The sequence below is a fragment of the Nerophis ophidion genome, linkage group LG22 (assembly GCF_033978795.1).
Source record: "Nerophis ophidion isolate RoL-2023_Sa linkage group LG22, RoL_Noph_v1.0, whole genome shotgun sequence".
NCBI lineage: Eukaryota > Metazoa > Chordata > Actinopteri > Syngnathiformes > Syngnathidae > Nerophis > Nerophis ophidion.
In genome coordinates, this window is record NC_084632.1 from 39,720,942 (window position 1) to 39,737,093 (window position 16,152).

The following is a 16,152-nucleotide window of genomic DNA, read 5'->3' on the forward strand; positions in this document are numbered from 1 at the left end:
TCTGCTGTTCACTGCTCCCCTCACCTGCCAGGGGGTGATCAAGGGTGATGGGTCAAATGCAGAGAATAATTTCACCACACCTAGTATGTGTGTGACAAACATTGGTACTTTAATATTTTATCTAGCGGCTGAACGACATCAAGTCCACAGAGCTTACACACACTCATGCATCCACAAAAAATATATGCCACACACACACATCCCCCATCCCCCAATCCAACGTCTTTGACGCGAAACCCTTAGGGGTGATGGACCGCTGGGCAGCGCCTGAAGAGCTGCAACCAGCCACCGTGGCCCCCACACTCCCTCCCCTCTGTTGCAAGTCTCGAGATGTATGTTGTAATATGTATATGAGCTTTGCTATGGAGGTCTTTTTACCCACTCCAGACTGGGCCCCCTTAGGACCCCAGTCTAGAATGTATTTTTGTTACCCATCCTCCCCCAGCGTTGACCTTTTTCCCATCTTTTACGGGGCGTCTGGTGGCGACCTTTCAGCGTTCCTGTTCCTACTTAGTGGCCTAGTGGTTAGAGTGTCCGCCCTGAGATCGGTAGGTTGTGAGTTCAAACTCACAACTCAAAAAAAATATATGCCACACACACACATCCCCCATCCCCCAACCCAACGTCTTTGACGCGAAACCCTAAGGGGAGATGGACCGCTGGGCAGCGTCTGAAGAGCTGCAGCCGGCCACTGTGGACCCCACACTCCCTCCCCTCTGTTGCAAGTCTCGAGATGTATGTTGTAATATGTATATGTGCTTTGCTATGGAGGGTTTTTTTACCCACTCCAGACTGGGCCCCCTTAGGACCCCAGTCTAGAGTGTATTTTTGTTACCCATCCTCCCCCAGCGTCGACCTTTTTCCCATCTTTTACGGGGCGTCTGCTGGCGACCTATCAGCGTTCCTGTTCCTAGTGGTTAGAGTGTCCGCCCTGAGATCGGTAGGTTGTGAGTTCAAACCCCGGCCGAGTCATACCAAAGACGATAAAAATGAAACCCATTACCTCCCTGCTTGACACTCAGCATCAAGGGTTGGAATTGGGGGGTTAAATCACCAAAAATGATTCCCGGGCGTGGCCAACTCTGCTGTTCACTGCTCCCCTCACCTGCCAGGGGGTGATCAAGGGTGATGGGTCAAATGCAGAGAATAATTTCACCACACCTAGTATGTGTGTGACAAACATTGGTACTTTAATATTTTATCTAGCGGCTGAACGACATCAAGTCCACAGAGCTTACACACACTCATGCATCCACAAAAAATATATGCCACACACACACATCCCCCATCCCCCAATCCAACGTCTTTGACGCGAAACCCTTAGGGGTGATGGACCGCTGGGCAGCGCCTGAAGAGCTGCAACCAGCCACCGTGGCCCCCACACTCCCTCCCCTCTGTTGCAAGTCTCGAGATGTATGTTGTAATATGTATATGAGCTTTGCTATGGAGGTCTTTTTACCCACTCCAGACTGGGCCCCCTTAGGACCCCAGTCTAGAATGTATTTTTGTTACCCATCCTCCCCCAGCGTTGACCTTTTTCCCATCTTTTACGGGGCGTCTGGTGGCGACCTTTCAGCGTTCCTGTTCCTACTTAGTGGCCTAGTGGTTAGAGTGTCCGCCCTGAGATCGGTAGGTTGTGAGTTCAAACTCACAACTCAAAAAAAAATATATGCCACACACACACGTCCCCCATCCCCCAACCCAACGTCTTTGACGCGAAACCCTTAGGGGAGATGGACCGCTGGGCAGCGCCTGAAGAGCTGCAGCCAGCCACTGTGGCCCCCACACTCCCTCCCCTCTGTTGCAAGTCTCGAGATGTATGTTGTAATATATATATTTCTCAGATTGTATTTTTTTTTCACCCATACTCCCCCAGCGTTTACCTTTTTTCCACTTTTTACGGGGCGCCTTGTGGCAAACCATCGGCGTTCCTGTTCCGTAACCCTGCACACTGTTTGTTTGTCTAATATTGAACGGGTTTGTGCTGAAATCAAAGTTTTGTTGTACTTGGGCAACGACAAGAAACCTACCAACCTAAGATATGTAAAAAAAGGATATTCATCTTTTGAACATAACACAGACCTGTGATAGTTTTAATAATATTTAGAGACTAAGGTAATAAGTAAACAAATCACTAGATCGCAATCTAGTCCTGCTTCTGTTTGATACACCTTCGTTTTGTTCCCTCCTGTCTTTTTCCTTCACAAGTGAATTATAGTGAAATATATTTATATAGCACTTTTCTCTAGTGGCTCAAAGCGCTTTTACATAGTGAAACCCAATATCTGAGATACATTTAAAACAGTGTGGGTGGCACCGGGAGCAGGAGGGTAAAGTGTCTTGCCCAAGGACACAACGGCAGGGACTAGGATGGCGGAAGCGGGAATCGAACCTGGAACCCTCGAGTTGCTGGCACGGCCGCTCTACCAACCGAGCTATACCGCCCCAATCACATCACATCACAATTCAATTATTTAATTTAAGTATTTTGTGGGATCACAGTATCTTTTTCTTTACATTTTAGGAGGACCAAGGAAAGAACTTGGTCTCTCTGTCCTACACGACTGCGACGGCTGTTCTTCGTAGTGACGGAACTATCTGGTTGGAACCTGAAGTCATCTTGTCACAACCAAGACAAGGTATTGGTTTTCTTTGCTGGTTTAAGTACTATCAGGTCAGTCTTTGAACAATGCTGACAAAAACAAAAGAAGACACGGTATTTGTTAAAAAGACAGGAGTTGACACTAACGCCTGCTTGCTGCTAGAAAACTTAAAAAAAAAAAAGAATGCCTACCTGCAATTACTACTATTATGGCCCGAAATTCCAAAACAACCAAAGAAACGAAAAGTTTTGTCTGTGGGGACAAAAAAGAAAAATTGGGCGTACTCAGATAAAAGGACAGTTAGGATCAACTTGGATCAATTGCTTTGCTTTTCTTTGCTGGTTTGAGTACTATCAGGTCAGCCTTTGAATAATAATGACAAAAAAAAAGGTTCAGTAAAGAAAAATAGTAAGACTAGACGAGTTATTGTAGGAAGGACGGCATACGTCACTGCTCCTTACCCCGTTCGTTAAAAAGACGGGAGTTGACGTTAACGCCTGCGTGTTGCTATAAAACTAGAAGAGAAGAAGAAGAATGCCTTCGTGCAATTACTACTATCATGGTCAAAGTTCTAAAACAACCAAAGAAACGAAAAGTTTTGTCTGAGGAGACAAAAAAAACAAAAACTGAGCATACTTGGATAAAAGGATAGTTAGGATCAACATTGCTTTGTTTTTATTTGCTGGTTTAAGTACTATCAGGTCAGACTTTGAACAATGCTGTCTAAAAAAATAAAATAAAAGGCACGGTAAAGAAAAATAGTAAGGCTCGGCAGGTTATTATAGGAAGGACGGCATATGTCACTGCCCCATTCATTAAAAAGACTGAAGTTGACGTTAACGCCTGCGTGCTGCTAGAAAACTAGAGAAGAAGAAGGCCTTCGTGCAATTACTACTATCATGGCCGAAGTTCCAAAACAACCAAAGAAACAAAAAGTTTTGTCTGAGAAGACGAAAAAAAAAATGTTGTGTACTCTGATAAAAGGACAGTTAGGATCAACATTGCTTTGGTTTTCTTTGCTGGTTTAAGTACTATCAGGTCAGCCTTTGAACAATGCTGTCTAAAAAAAGGCATTGTGAAGAAAAACAGTAAGGCTAGACGAGTTATTGTTGAAAGGACGGCATACGTCACTGCCCCTTTCCCCGTTCGTTAAAAAGACAGGAGTTGACATTAATGCCTGCGTTCTGCTAGAAAACTGGAGAAGAAGAAGAAGAATGCCTACGTGCAATTAGTACTATCATGGCCAAAGTTCCAAAACAACCAAAGAAACGAAAAGTTTTGTCTGAGGAGACAAAAAAAGAAAAACTGAGCGTACTCGGATAAAAGGACAGTTAGGATCAACATTGCTTTGGTTTTCTTCGCTGGATTAAGTACTATCAGGTCAATAATGACAACAAAAAAAAGGCTCAGTAAAGAAAAGTACTAAGGCTCGACGAGTTATTGTAGGAAGGATGGCATACGTCACTGCTCCTTTCCCCGTTCGTTAAAAAGCCCGCGGGCTGCTTGAAAACTAAAAGAAGAAGAAGAATGCCTACGTGAAATTACTTACTATCATGGCCGAAGTTCCAAAATAACCAAAGAAACAAAAAGTTTCTTTGGTTTTCTAATAATTTAGAAAACTTCAGTACATTCCTCAACTTTAACTGCTACATTCTCTGGGTGTAGCAGGCCTTGTTTTTTTATCCAACAGTCTAAAGCAGTGGTCCCCATCCTCTCGATTGGTACTGGGCCGCAGAATAATTTTTTATTAATGTTTTTTTTTTTCTTTTTTAATTAAATCAACATAAAAAACACAATATACACTTAGAATTACTGCCCTTTTTTTCTCCCATTACACCCCCTTGTTTACCTGTATCTCATCTTTTTTGTAATGGGTGCTGGAAGCCGGCAGACCCGTCAGCGATCCTGTTCTGTCTCCCTGTAATGTTTGTCTGATCTTGAATGGGATTGTGCTGAAAATTTTTATTTTCCTGAAGGAACTCTCCTGACGGAATAAATAAAGTACTATCTAATCCATCTATCTAATCCAACCCAAAAAGCCCGCTCCAAAAACATGACAAAACCCCCCCACCCTCCCCCCGAAAAAAACAACAACTTTGAATGCTCCAAGATACCAAAACATTATGGACAATTCCATGCTCCCAACCGTGTGAAAACAGTTTTTGGAGCGGGCCCCTTCCTCTCCCAACATGACTGTGCACCAGTGCACAAAGCAAGGTCCATAGAGAGTCTGGTGCGGATGAACTTGACTGGCCTGCACAGAGTCCTGACCTGAACTCGATACAACACCAGGTCTTCAGTGTGTGAAGGCAAATACTTGATGTTAGCCCCGCCCTCTGACTTTGATTGGCTGAGTTTGAAAACACTGACACGCAGGTTTATGAAACAATTAATTAAATCCATCATGATTAAATAATATTAATGATTAAATGCACTTTTAATTCCGGTCATAATTACTTAATGACACATTAAAGTAAATATAAAAAAAATATATACCTTTGTCCCATTTGACCTTCCATAGTTGTCCATTCAGAATACTTCAGTTTTGAATGTAAATAAGACCGTGGAAAAAGTACTAAATGGGTGAATGCACATAACTTTACATTATTTATTGTTCCTTTTATCTCTTTTGTCTGAATTCAGCATTTGAGTTTCCCCAGATTAATTACTCTCACTGTCGCGGGAAGAAATATTCCTTCACTTACGGCCTGGGACTCAACCACTTCATCCCAGACAAGGTAAGGACGTTTGTTCAGGAACTCATCCGAGGGCCCCTCAACTTGATGGGCTCCCCGTCAGACGTGTAACGTTTTGTTGAGAAACGCGTCCGATGCCGATTCTTGCAGATCGTCAAATTAAACGTGCAGACCAAAGAGACGTTGGTGTGGCAGGAGGACGAATGTTACCCGTCTGAGCCTCTGTTTGTACCAACTCCAGGAGCTGCACAGGAGGATGACGGTATGAATAACACCAGCTTCTACTTAGACTCCAGATGAACTCATAAATCATGTTCCCAGTTTGGAAATCCATTGAATGTCTCATTTACTTGGTGAAATGTATCTAAATTAGAGATTTTTCAAATTGACTCTGTTGCAAGTCTTGTGTGTTCATTGTAAGGAAAATGCCGTCCATATGAACAAGTTAGGACATAAATCACGGTCCCAATACAGAAAACCATTGCATCTAATAGAGAATGTCTCATTTGCACCCCTGGTGGTGTAATCTATCAAAATTAGAGATGTTTCAAATTGACTCTGTTGCAAGTCTTGTGTGTTCTTTGTAACTTGTTTGTGTGTGCTATGGCTATTGCGTTTTTCTTCCACTTTTTTAAGGGGCTCCGGACGTTGGCTGACCAGTCAGTGTGTGTGTGTGTGTGTGTGTGTGTGTGTGTGTGTGTGTGTGTGTGTGTGTGTGTGTCCTTGTATTTCTACCTTTCTTGAGACATCCACAAAGAAAAGTTCCGTCCATATGAGGACCGGTGAACAAGTTAGGACATAAATCATGGTCCCAATACGCAAAACCATTGCATCTACCAGGAAAATGTCTCATTTGCACCCCTGGTGGTGAAATCTATCAAAATTAGGGATTTTTTAAAATTGACTGTGTTGCAAGTCTTGTGCGTTATTTGTAAGGAAAAGTTCCATCCATATGAGGACCGGTGAACAAGTTAGGACATAATTCATGGTCCCAAAACGTAAAAAACCATTGCATCTAATAGAGAATGTCTCATTTGCTCCCCTGGTGGTGAAATCTATCAAAATTAGAGATTTTTCTAATTGACTCTGTTGCAAGTCTTGTGTGTTCTTTGTAACTTGTTTGTGTGTGCTGTGGCTATTGCGTTTTTTCGCACATTTTTAAGGGGTGCCGGAAGTTGACTGATCCGTGTGTGTGTGTGTGTGTGTGTGTGTGTGTGTGTGTGTGTGTGTGTGTGTGTGTGTGTGTGTGTGTGTCCTTGTATTTCTACCTTTCTTGAGACATCCACAAAGAAAAGTTCCATCCATATGAGGACCGGTGAACAAGTTAGGACATAAATCATGGTCCCAATACGCAAAACCATTGCATCTACCAGAAAAATGTCTCATTTGCACCCCTGGTGGTGAAATCTATCAAAATTAGGGATTTTTTTAAATTGACTCTGTTGCAAGTCTTGTGCGTTATTTGTAAGGAAAAGTACCATCCATATGAGGACCGGTGAACAAGTTAGGAAATAAATCATGGTCCCAATATTGAAAACCATTGCATCTGATAGAGAATGTCTCATTTGCACCCCTGGAGGTGAAATGTATCAAAATTAGAGATTTTTCAAATTGACTCTGTTGCAAGTCTTGTGTGTTCTTTGTAACTTGTTTGTGTGTGCTGTGGCTATTGTGTTTTTTCGCACATTTTTAAGGGGTGCCGGAAGTTGGCTGACCCGTCAGTGTGTGTGGTTGCGTGTGCGTGTGTGTGTGTGTTGTGTGTGTGTGTGTTTGTGTGTGTGGATTTGTGTGAGTGTGTGTGTTCTTGTATTTCTACCTTTCTTGAGACATCCACAAGGAAAAGTTCCGTCCATATGAGGACCGGTGAACAAGTTAGGACATAAATCATGGTCCCAATACGGAAAACCATTGCATCTAATAGAGAATGTCTCATATGCACCCCTAGTGGTGAAATCCATCCAAATTAGGGCTTTTCTAAATTGACTGTTGCAAGTCTTGTGTGTTATTTGTAAGGAAAAGTACCGTCCATACGAAGACCGGTGAACAAGTTAGGAAATAAATCATGGTCCCAACATTGAAAACCATTGCATCTGATAGAGTATATCTCATTTGCACCCCTGGAGGGGAAATGTATCAAAATAATTTGAGATTTTTCAAATTGACTCTGTTGCAAGTCTTGTGTGTTCTTTGTAACTTGTTTGTGTGTGCCTGGCTATTGCGTTTTTTCGCACATTTTTAAGAGGGGCCGGAAGTTGGCTGACCCGTCAGTGCGTGTGTGTGTGTGCGCGTGTGTTTGTGTGTGTTCATTCTTGTATTTTTACCCGTCTTGAGACACCAGCAAGGAAAAGTACCGTCCATATGAGGACCGATGAACAAGTTAGGACGTAAATCATGGTCCCAGTACGGAAAAAAAAACATTGCATCTAATAGAGAATGTCTCATTTGCACCCCTGGTGGTGTAATCTATCAAAATTAGAGATTTTTCAAATTGACTCTGTTGCAAGTCTTGTGTGTTCTTTGTAAGGAAAAGTACCATCCATATGAGGACCGGTGAACAAGTTAGGACATAAATCATGGTCCCAATACGGAAAACCATTGCATCTAACAGAGAATGTCTCTTTTGCACCCCATGTGGTGAAATCTATCAAAATTAGGGATTTTTTAGATTGACTCTGTTGCAAGTCTTGTGTGTTCTTTGTGTGTGCTATGGCTTTTGCGTTTTTTTTCCACTTTTTTAAGGGGCGCCGGAAGTTGGCTCACCTGTGTGTGGGTGTGTGTGTGTATGTGTGTGTTTGTGTGCGTTCATTAGGTGTGTTGCTGAGTATTGTCGTGAAGCCAGGAGCAGAAAGACCAGGCTTCCTGCTGGTGTTGGATGCCAGAAGACTGACGGAGCTGGCCAGGGCAGAGGTGGAGGCCATCTTCCCAGTGACCTTACACGGCTTCTACAAACCATGATGCTCAAGTCCTTCCCAAATATGTGACACGCATGTCAGTATTCAATAGTCGTCGTGTCTGCTATTCCATTTTTAGATTGGAAATGAGCTCAAAATGTATACTGTTGAGCCTCACTTTTATTATTATAACCTTTGGCGTTGTTAAGCCTATTTTTTTTTACATCAGTTGGTGTGATTTTTATTTTTTTATTTTTTTTTTTTTTACAAAAAAATGCAGACATTTAATATAAATATGCAAGAATATGAGTTTAAATTAATAATAATATAAATAAGCTGTCGTTATTAATTATGATTATATTTTGTATGAAGACCCTTCATCAGTGTTAATTATCCAATACAATACGTTCCATCAGTAAAACCCGCATCACTATACTGAAATAAGTGAATTTTAATTATATAGCGCTTTTCTCTAGTGACTCAAAGCGCATTTACATAGTGGAACTCAATATCTAAGTTACATTTAAACCAGTGTGGGTGGGCACTGGGAGTGTCTTGCCCAAGGACACAAGGGCAGTGACTAGGATGAGGGAAGCGGGGATCGAACCTGGAACCCTCAAGTTGCTGGCACGGCCACTCTACCACCCGAGCTACACTTGTGCATTTTTGGCAATTTTAATGATTCTGTATACTAGTGTTGTCCCGATACACATATTTTGGTACTGGTACCAAAATTATTTCGATACTTTTCTAAATAAAGGTGACCACAAAAAATGCATTATTGGCTTTATTGTTTTAACAAAATAATCTTATTAGGGTACATTAAACATGTTTATTATTGCATGTTTGTCCTTAAATAAAATAGTGAACACACAAGACAACTTGTCTTTTAGTAGTAAGTAAACAAACAAAGGCTCCTAATTTAATCTGCTGACATAAGCAGTTACATATTGTGTCATTTATACACACATATTCCATGGATTGACTTGTGAGACAGCGCCCTCTGCTGGATTCAGGACGGTATTACAGCTCTGCTTGTACTTTACTTGAACACACTTGGTTGCACGGAATTGATCAGTTTGTTTATAATCCAACATGTTCAGTTGATGACTTTAAAAGTCTTATGAAGGCAACACATGACGTAAGTGTCTTTATCAGCTTATTAGCCTACTATCAAAATAACTTTTAAAAGTATATTTGTGTCGTAATAAAGGCAACACATGATGTAAGTGTCTATATTAGCCTACTATCAAAATGACTTTAAAAGTCTTAGAGTTTTAAAATGAAGTCAACACATGGCGTAAGTGTCTATATTAGTTATAATAGCCTACTATCAAAATTACTTTAAAAGTCTTGTATAAATGTTATAATGAAGGCAACAGATGACGTATGTGTCCATATTAGTTAAATTAGCCTACTATTAAAATGACTTTAAAAGTCTTATATAAGCCTTATAATGAAGGCAACACATGACATGTCTATATTAGCCTACTATCAAAATGACTTTAAAAGTTTTATAATGAAGGCAACACATGACGTAAGTATCCATATTAGCTATATTAGCCTACTATCAAAATGACTTTATAAGTCTTATGTAAGTGTTATAATGAAGACAACATATGACGTAAGTGTTTATATTAGTTATATTAGCCTACTATCACGGGAGATATTCGGGTGAATGATTGCCCCAAGAGATTTTCAGGAGAGGCACTGAAATTCGGGTGTCTCCCGGGAAAATCTGGAGGGTTGGCAAGTATGTCAATCAATCCACTCTCTCACTCGCACACCATCACAATTTTTGTTTTCAACCCTTTCTTAACCCTGGACGTGCATTGAAAATACACTCAACTTTGACTCAAAACGCCGGACATTTGAGGCATTTAAGAAACCCCACCCGGACAGCCCAGACAGCCCCGCAAAAGAGGACATGTCTGGGGGAAAAGAGGGTGTATGGAATATTCTATTACTGTTAAGCAAACTATGAATATTAAAACACGACAAAACATGTGTCCTTTATTATAGCTACAAGTATGACAACAAAAAACGCGTGAAAATCAGTGTTATTCAGTCAGGTATGATGAATTAGTTCATTGCTTCTGCCTTATGAATTGCACTGAGTGGAGCGGGATCACCACTCCAAGATGGCGGCCCCGCGTCTCGTCAGCACCCGCATGAATTGCCGATTTCTATGACCACACCCCGCGCTCCCCAGAGCTCATTTGATTGGTCGTTGCAAAGTCCCTTTTTCTTCTTCATCTGTCTACCTTCGCTGATTTCTCACGCAGGGCGCCACTTTTGCCCCCATCGGTCGCTGACGGGAAATGAATGTCTGTTTTGTTCATTATGACACCTGCTGAATGAGACTTGAAGGCAAAGATGTGACGAGAAGTTAAAACTCGCCTGTCGTCATCATGACGATTGCCGGCAGTGACGCTGGACATCCACTTCAGGGGTAAGTTACACTTGTTTTCCATATTATTAATACTGTTAAATAGAATTACATTGCATGCTCGAGTCCAGGGTTTGGCAACCCAAAATGTTAACCAAAATAAAAGCCTTATATGCGTCTTCTAATGAAGGCAACACACGATGTAAGTGTCGATATTAGCCTGCTATCAAAGTTTGACGCAAATCTTTGTCGACGAATGTATTTTATTTTGTATTCTACGCATTTTTGCACAATTGGAAGTCATTAGTAAAATGGAGGTTACGGCCAAAAAGGTATAAATATGTGTCCAAGTTTTAGGAAACAGTAGGGTGTCTTCTTTTAATATATGTATTACAATTGTAGCCTATTTTTATGGACTTGCCTCTTTGTGAAGTTACGTTCTTGTTATAAACTGTTACACAGTATATGCCATTCATTCATATGCCTTCAGCTCTTATTTTGAAAGCGCAATGAGCGGAAGTGGTGACATGTTGCGGTGCAGCGTTTGTGTTCTTTTTTTTTTTTAAAGGTTTATTTATAAATTTTAACAATTACAAACAGTAAAACAAACAACAATATACAACATTATAAAACATTATGAAAACTCGTTTGTGTTCGAAACGCCGGTCCACGGCAACTTGTCGCCACTTCCGCTCTTCGCGCCTTCAGAATAAGAGCTCAAGGCATGACACGTTGAGGCGGAACGTTTGTTTTCGAAACTCCGCTCCACCGCAACGTGTCACCACTTCCGCTCTTCAAAATAAGAGCTCAAGGCATGTACTGTATAACAGCTTATGACGGAAACTTAACATCGCAAAGAGGCAAGTCCATAAAAATACGTTACAAAAGTGGTGACACCTTGTGGTTGAGCGTTTGTTCTCGAAACTTCGCTCCACCGCCACTTGTCACCACGTCCGCTCTTCAAAATAAGAGCACGAGGCATATACTGTATAACAGCCTGTGACGGGAACTTAACATCGCAAAGAGGCAAGTCCATAAAATAGGTGACATGTGGTGGAGCGTTTTTTTTTTTTTTCCCCCAAAAACTCCGCCCACTGCAACGTGTCGCCACTTCCGCTCTTCGCGCCTTCAAAATAAGAGCTCGAGGCATACACTGTAAAGCAGCCTATAACGGGAATTGAACATTGCAAAGAGGCAAGTCCATAAGAATAGGTTACATAAGTGGAGACACCTTGTGGTCGAGCGTTTGTTTTGGAAACTCCGCTCCACCGCCGCTTGTCACCACTTCCGCTCTTCAAAATAAGAGCTCGAGGCATATACTGTATAACAGCTTATGATGGGAACTTAACATCGCAAAGAGGCAAGTCCATAAAAATAGGTTACAAAAGTGGTGACACGTTGTGGTGGAGCGTTTTTTTTGTTTTTTTCCCAAAACTCCGCCCACTGCAACTTGTCGCCACTTCCGCTCTTCGCGCCTTCAAAATAAGAGCTCGAGGCATACACTGTAAAGCAGCCTATAATGGGAATTGAACATTGCAAAGAGGCAAGTCCATAAGAATAGATTACATAAGTGGAGACACGTTGTGGTCGAGCTTTTGTTTTCGAAACTTCGCTCCACCGCCACTTGTCACCACTTCCGCTCTTCAAAATAAGAGCTCAAGGCATGTACTGTATAACAGCTTATGACGTGAACTTAACATCGCAAAGAGGCAAAACCATAAAATAGGTTACACAAGTGGTGACACCTTGTGGTGGAGCGTTTTTTTTTTCCAAAACTCCGCCCACTGCAACGTGTCGCCACTTCTGCTCTTAGCGCCTTCAAAATAAGAGCTCGAGGCATACACTGTAAAGCAGCCTATAACGGGAATTGAACATCGCAAAGAGGCAAGTCAATAAAAAATAGGTTACATAAGTGGAGACACGTTGTAGTCGAGCGTTTGTTCTCGAAACTTTGCTCCACCGCCGCTTGTCACCACTTCCGCTCTTCAAAATAAGAGCACGAGGCATATACTGTATAACAGCTTATGATTGGAACTTAACATCGCAAAGAGGCAAAACCATAAAAATAGGTTACACAAGTGGTGACACGTTGCGGTGGAGCGTTTTTTTTTGTTTTTTTTCCAAAACTCCGCCCACTGCAACGTGTCACCACTTCCGCTCTTCGCGCCTTCAAAATAAGAGCTCGAGGTATATACTGTATAGCAGCCTATAACGGGAATTGAACATCGCAAAGAGGCAAGTCCATAAAAAATAGGCTACATAAGTGAGACACGTTGTGGTCGAGCGTTTTGTTCTCGAAGCTTCGCTCCACCGCCACTTGTCACCACTACCGCTCTTCAAAATAAGAGCACAAGGCATATACTGTATAACAGCTTATGACGGGAACTTAACATCGCAAAGAGGCAAGTCCATAAAATAGGTTACACAAGTGGTGACATGTTGTGGTGGAGCGTTCGTTTTCGAAACTCCACTCCACCCCCACGTTTACCATGAATTGATTAACGTGGACCCCGACTTAAACAAGTTGAAAAACTTATTCGGGTGTTACCATTTAGTGGTCAATTGTACGGAATATGTACTGAACTGTGCAATCTACTAATAAAAGTATCAATCAATCAATCAAAACGTGTCATCACTTCCGCTCTTCAAAATAAGAGCTCGAGGCATGTACTGTGTAACAGCTTGTAACGGGAACTTAACATCGCAAAGAAGCAAGCCCATAAAAATAGGTTACACAATCTTTGCAAGCTGGGTAATGTTTGCTGTGGTCTGGAACAACATGGCACACAAGCAACTATCGGAAATGCAGCCAATAGTACAATGTGTCATGAGACATGCAAATGTAAATTAAACACACAAGACATAAGTAAAGGAAATTAAACGAGCTCATATATATCTACAAACGAGGCATAATGATGCAATATGTACATACAGCTAACCAAAATAGCATCTTAGCATCGATTAGCTTGCAGTCATGGATTGACCAAACATGCCTGATAAGCACTCCAACAAATCAATAACATCAACAAAGCTTACCTCTTGTGCATTCACGCACAGCATAAAACATTTGATGAACAAAATGAGACAAAGGAGGAGTGGCATGAAACACAAAGTTCATGTAAACATACTACGATGAGTTCAAGGACTTCTGAAATCAGTAGGACAAAACGGTGCTTGTTAAATACTCTCATCAGCATTAGGAAGGTTTGCGTCATAATTTTCCTCTAGAAGGTCCATGTCAGATGAAACAAAAATGGAGCTGTTTGGCCACAACACCCAGCAATATGTTTGAAGGACAAAAGGTACAGCATACCTACCGTCAAGCATGGTGGTGGTAGTATTATACTTTGGGCCTGTTTTGCTGCCAATGGAACTGGTGCTTCACAGAGAGTAAATGGGACAATAAAAAAGGTGGATTACCTCCAAATTCTTCAGGAAAACCTCAAATCATCAGCCCGGTTGGGTCTTGGGCACAGTTGGGGGTTTCCAACAGGACAACGACCCCAAACACACCTCAAAAGTGGTCAAGGAATGGCTAAATCAAGCTTGAATTAATGTTTTAAAATGGCCTTCCCAAAGTCCTGACTTAAACCTGTGGACAATAATGAAGAAACAAGTCCATGTCAGGAAACCAACACACCTGACTCTGATCTATGCCACATTTTGACCAAAGAACCACCATTAGACCATAAAGAAGTGTTAAATTGAGCAATATAAATCATATTATGACGCCTTATAATCCGGTGCGCCCAAAATCGGTCTAATCTCACACCACTCTTAAATTGAGATACTAGGTTGTATATTACAATGCATTATTAATGACTTTATACTCTTTTTGCTCCAAACAGTCACTTTTAAAAAAGGCACCAAAGCATGCACAGAAACATACAGAAGAATAATGGCCTGACAGTCATATTAATGAAAAGAAACCCGTTTACTCAACACTCAGGAAGTAGGATGTGAAATTTGACTCAAACCAAATCTAGTCCAGATAATATCGATGTGTGGAGGCGTGGTCTGCAGCCCTGCAGCGAGGCATGCTCCGAGATCGGCGACAGGTGCATAAATGGTCTGATCACGTGTCACTCTATAAAAGGGGCAGCAGCTGAGAAGGATGTGGTCGGGGAAGACAGAAACAGAGACAAAGACGCGAGAGGACAGCTGAAAAGCAACTGAAAGAGCGCGACTTACCAGAGCAGAGCAAGAAATGAGGTTTATTGCAAAATGAATCATTGTTCTCAACGACCAACCAGCCTGTCATGTCTCACATCGGTGGTCCGAGGAACCTGAAGGTGCGAGTCCTCCACAACCGAGTTCCTCCTGATCCAAGAAGGACTCGTTCACCCCTAATCTGATCAAAAATGGCAGATGATCAAAAATGCTCCAAAAGACATTCCGAAATAGATGTTTTTTAAATCCGTAGAAGTGGCGATCTCGGTTTCTCCGTTGAAAGTTGATACTGCTGCTGCTGGATGATATTCAGACAGTCTCGGACAACCTGCAGATGCACACTCGTTTCAACCAAAACAATTTATTAGGCAAAAAACGTGTTTTATGTTTTTTTTTACCCGCCGTGTGTCTTGTGGCAGAATGACTCCGTCATCCCAGAGTCGTCCGGAGGAAAAAAACGCTGAGCTCTCCTCCTCCAACGTCCTGTTGAGCTCCTTCTCTATGTTCCGCCTCTCTTCCTGATCAGTGTGGCGGTGAAGCAGCGCGCCCACGTGACCGGCGGCGGTCAGGGACACTCTGGCATTGGGCCACACGAACAGGAAGTTGGGGTCGAAGGACCGCCCGCACTAAAGACAACCACAAAATAATGGAAATGTCATCGACTTAATACAAACCTTGTTTCCATATGAGTTGAGAAATTGTGTTTGATGTAAATATAAACGGAATACAATGATTTGTAAATCATTTTCAACCCATATTCAGTTGAATGCACTATAAGGACAAGATATTTGATGTTCAAACTAATAAACTTTATTTGTTTTTGGCAAATAATAATTAACTTAGAATTTCATGGCTGCAACACGTGCCAAAGTAGTTGGGAAAGGGCATGTTCACCACTGTGTTACATCACCTTTTCTTTTGTCCACTAAAGACGCCGAGATCATTATCCATGCGTTTGTTACGTCTCGTCTCGATTACTGTAACGTATTATTTTCGGGTCTCCCCATGTCTAGCATTAAAAGATTACAGTTGGTACAAAATGCGGCTGCTAGACTTTTGACAAGAACAAGAAAGTTTGATCACATTACACCTGTACTGTATATACCTTTATATACATATATACATACATATATACCTATACTGGCTCACCTGCACTGGCTTCCTGTGCACTTAAGATGTGACTTTAAGGTTTTACTACTTACGTATAAAATACTACACGGTCTAGCTCCAGCCTATCTTGCCGATTGTATTGTACCATATGTCCCGGCAAGAAATCTGCGTTCAAAAGACTCCGGCTTATTAGTGATTCCTAGAGCTCAAAAAAAGTCTGCGGGCTATAGAGCGTTTTCCGTTCGGGCTCCAGTACTCTGGAATGCCCTCCCGGTAACAGTTCGAGATGCTAC

At 41.8% G+C, this 16,152-nt stretch overlaps 2 protein-coding genes and 1 long non-coding RNA gene across 3 annotated transcripts in view; 2 read left to right on the top strand and 1 right to left on the bottom strand.

Annotated features, from left to right (window-relative positions):
* The window catches only part of LOC133540847 (retinal Mueller cells isomerohydrolase-like), a 41,313-nt gene extending 32,347 nt beyond the window's left edge, over nt 1-8,966 (top strand). The window contains exons 12-15 of the mRNA XM_061883817.1: nt 2,525-2,639; nt 5,247-5,341; nt 5,450-5,561; nt 8,109-8,966. Of these exons, the coding sequence (XP_061739801.1) occupies nt 2,525-2,639; nt 5,247-5,341; nt 5,450-5,561; nt 8,109-8,254 (468 nt within the window). The 3' untranslated portion in view covers nt 8,255-8,966. The remainder of the gene's footprint in view (nt 1-2,524; nt 2,640-5,246; nt 5,342-5,449; nt 5,562-8,108) is intronic.
* Nucleotides 8,967-10,483: 1,517 nt separating this feature from the next.
* The window catches only part of LOC133540850 (uncharacterized), a 50,583-nt gene continuing 44,914 nt past the window's right edge, over nt 10,484-16,152 (top strand). The window contains exon 1 of the long non-coding RNA XR_009803740.1: nt 10,484-10,642. This is a non-coding gene — a long non-coding RNA (uncharacterized LOC133540850). The remainder of the gene's footprint in view (nt 10,643-16,152) is intronic.
* si:ch211-198n5.11 (methylcrotonoyl-coenzyme A carboxylase 2) overlaps nt 14,776-16,152 on the bottom strand; it is a 53,980-nt gene continuing 52,603 nt past the window's right edge. Inside the window, exons 11-12 of the mRNA XM_061883822.1 lie at nt 15,148-15,375; nt 14,776-15,077 (exon numbers count right to left, since the gene is read on the bottom strand). Coding sequence (XP_061739806.1) covers nt 14,991-15,077; nt 15,148-15,375 — 315 coding nt within the window. The 3' untranslated portion in view covers nt 14,776-14,990. The remainder of the gene's footprint in view (nt 15,078-15,147; nt 15,376-16,152) is intronic.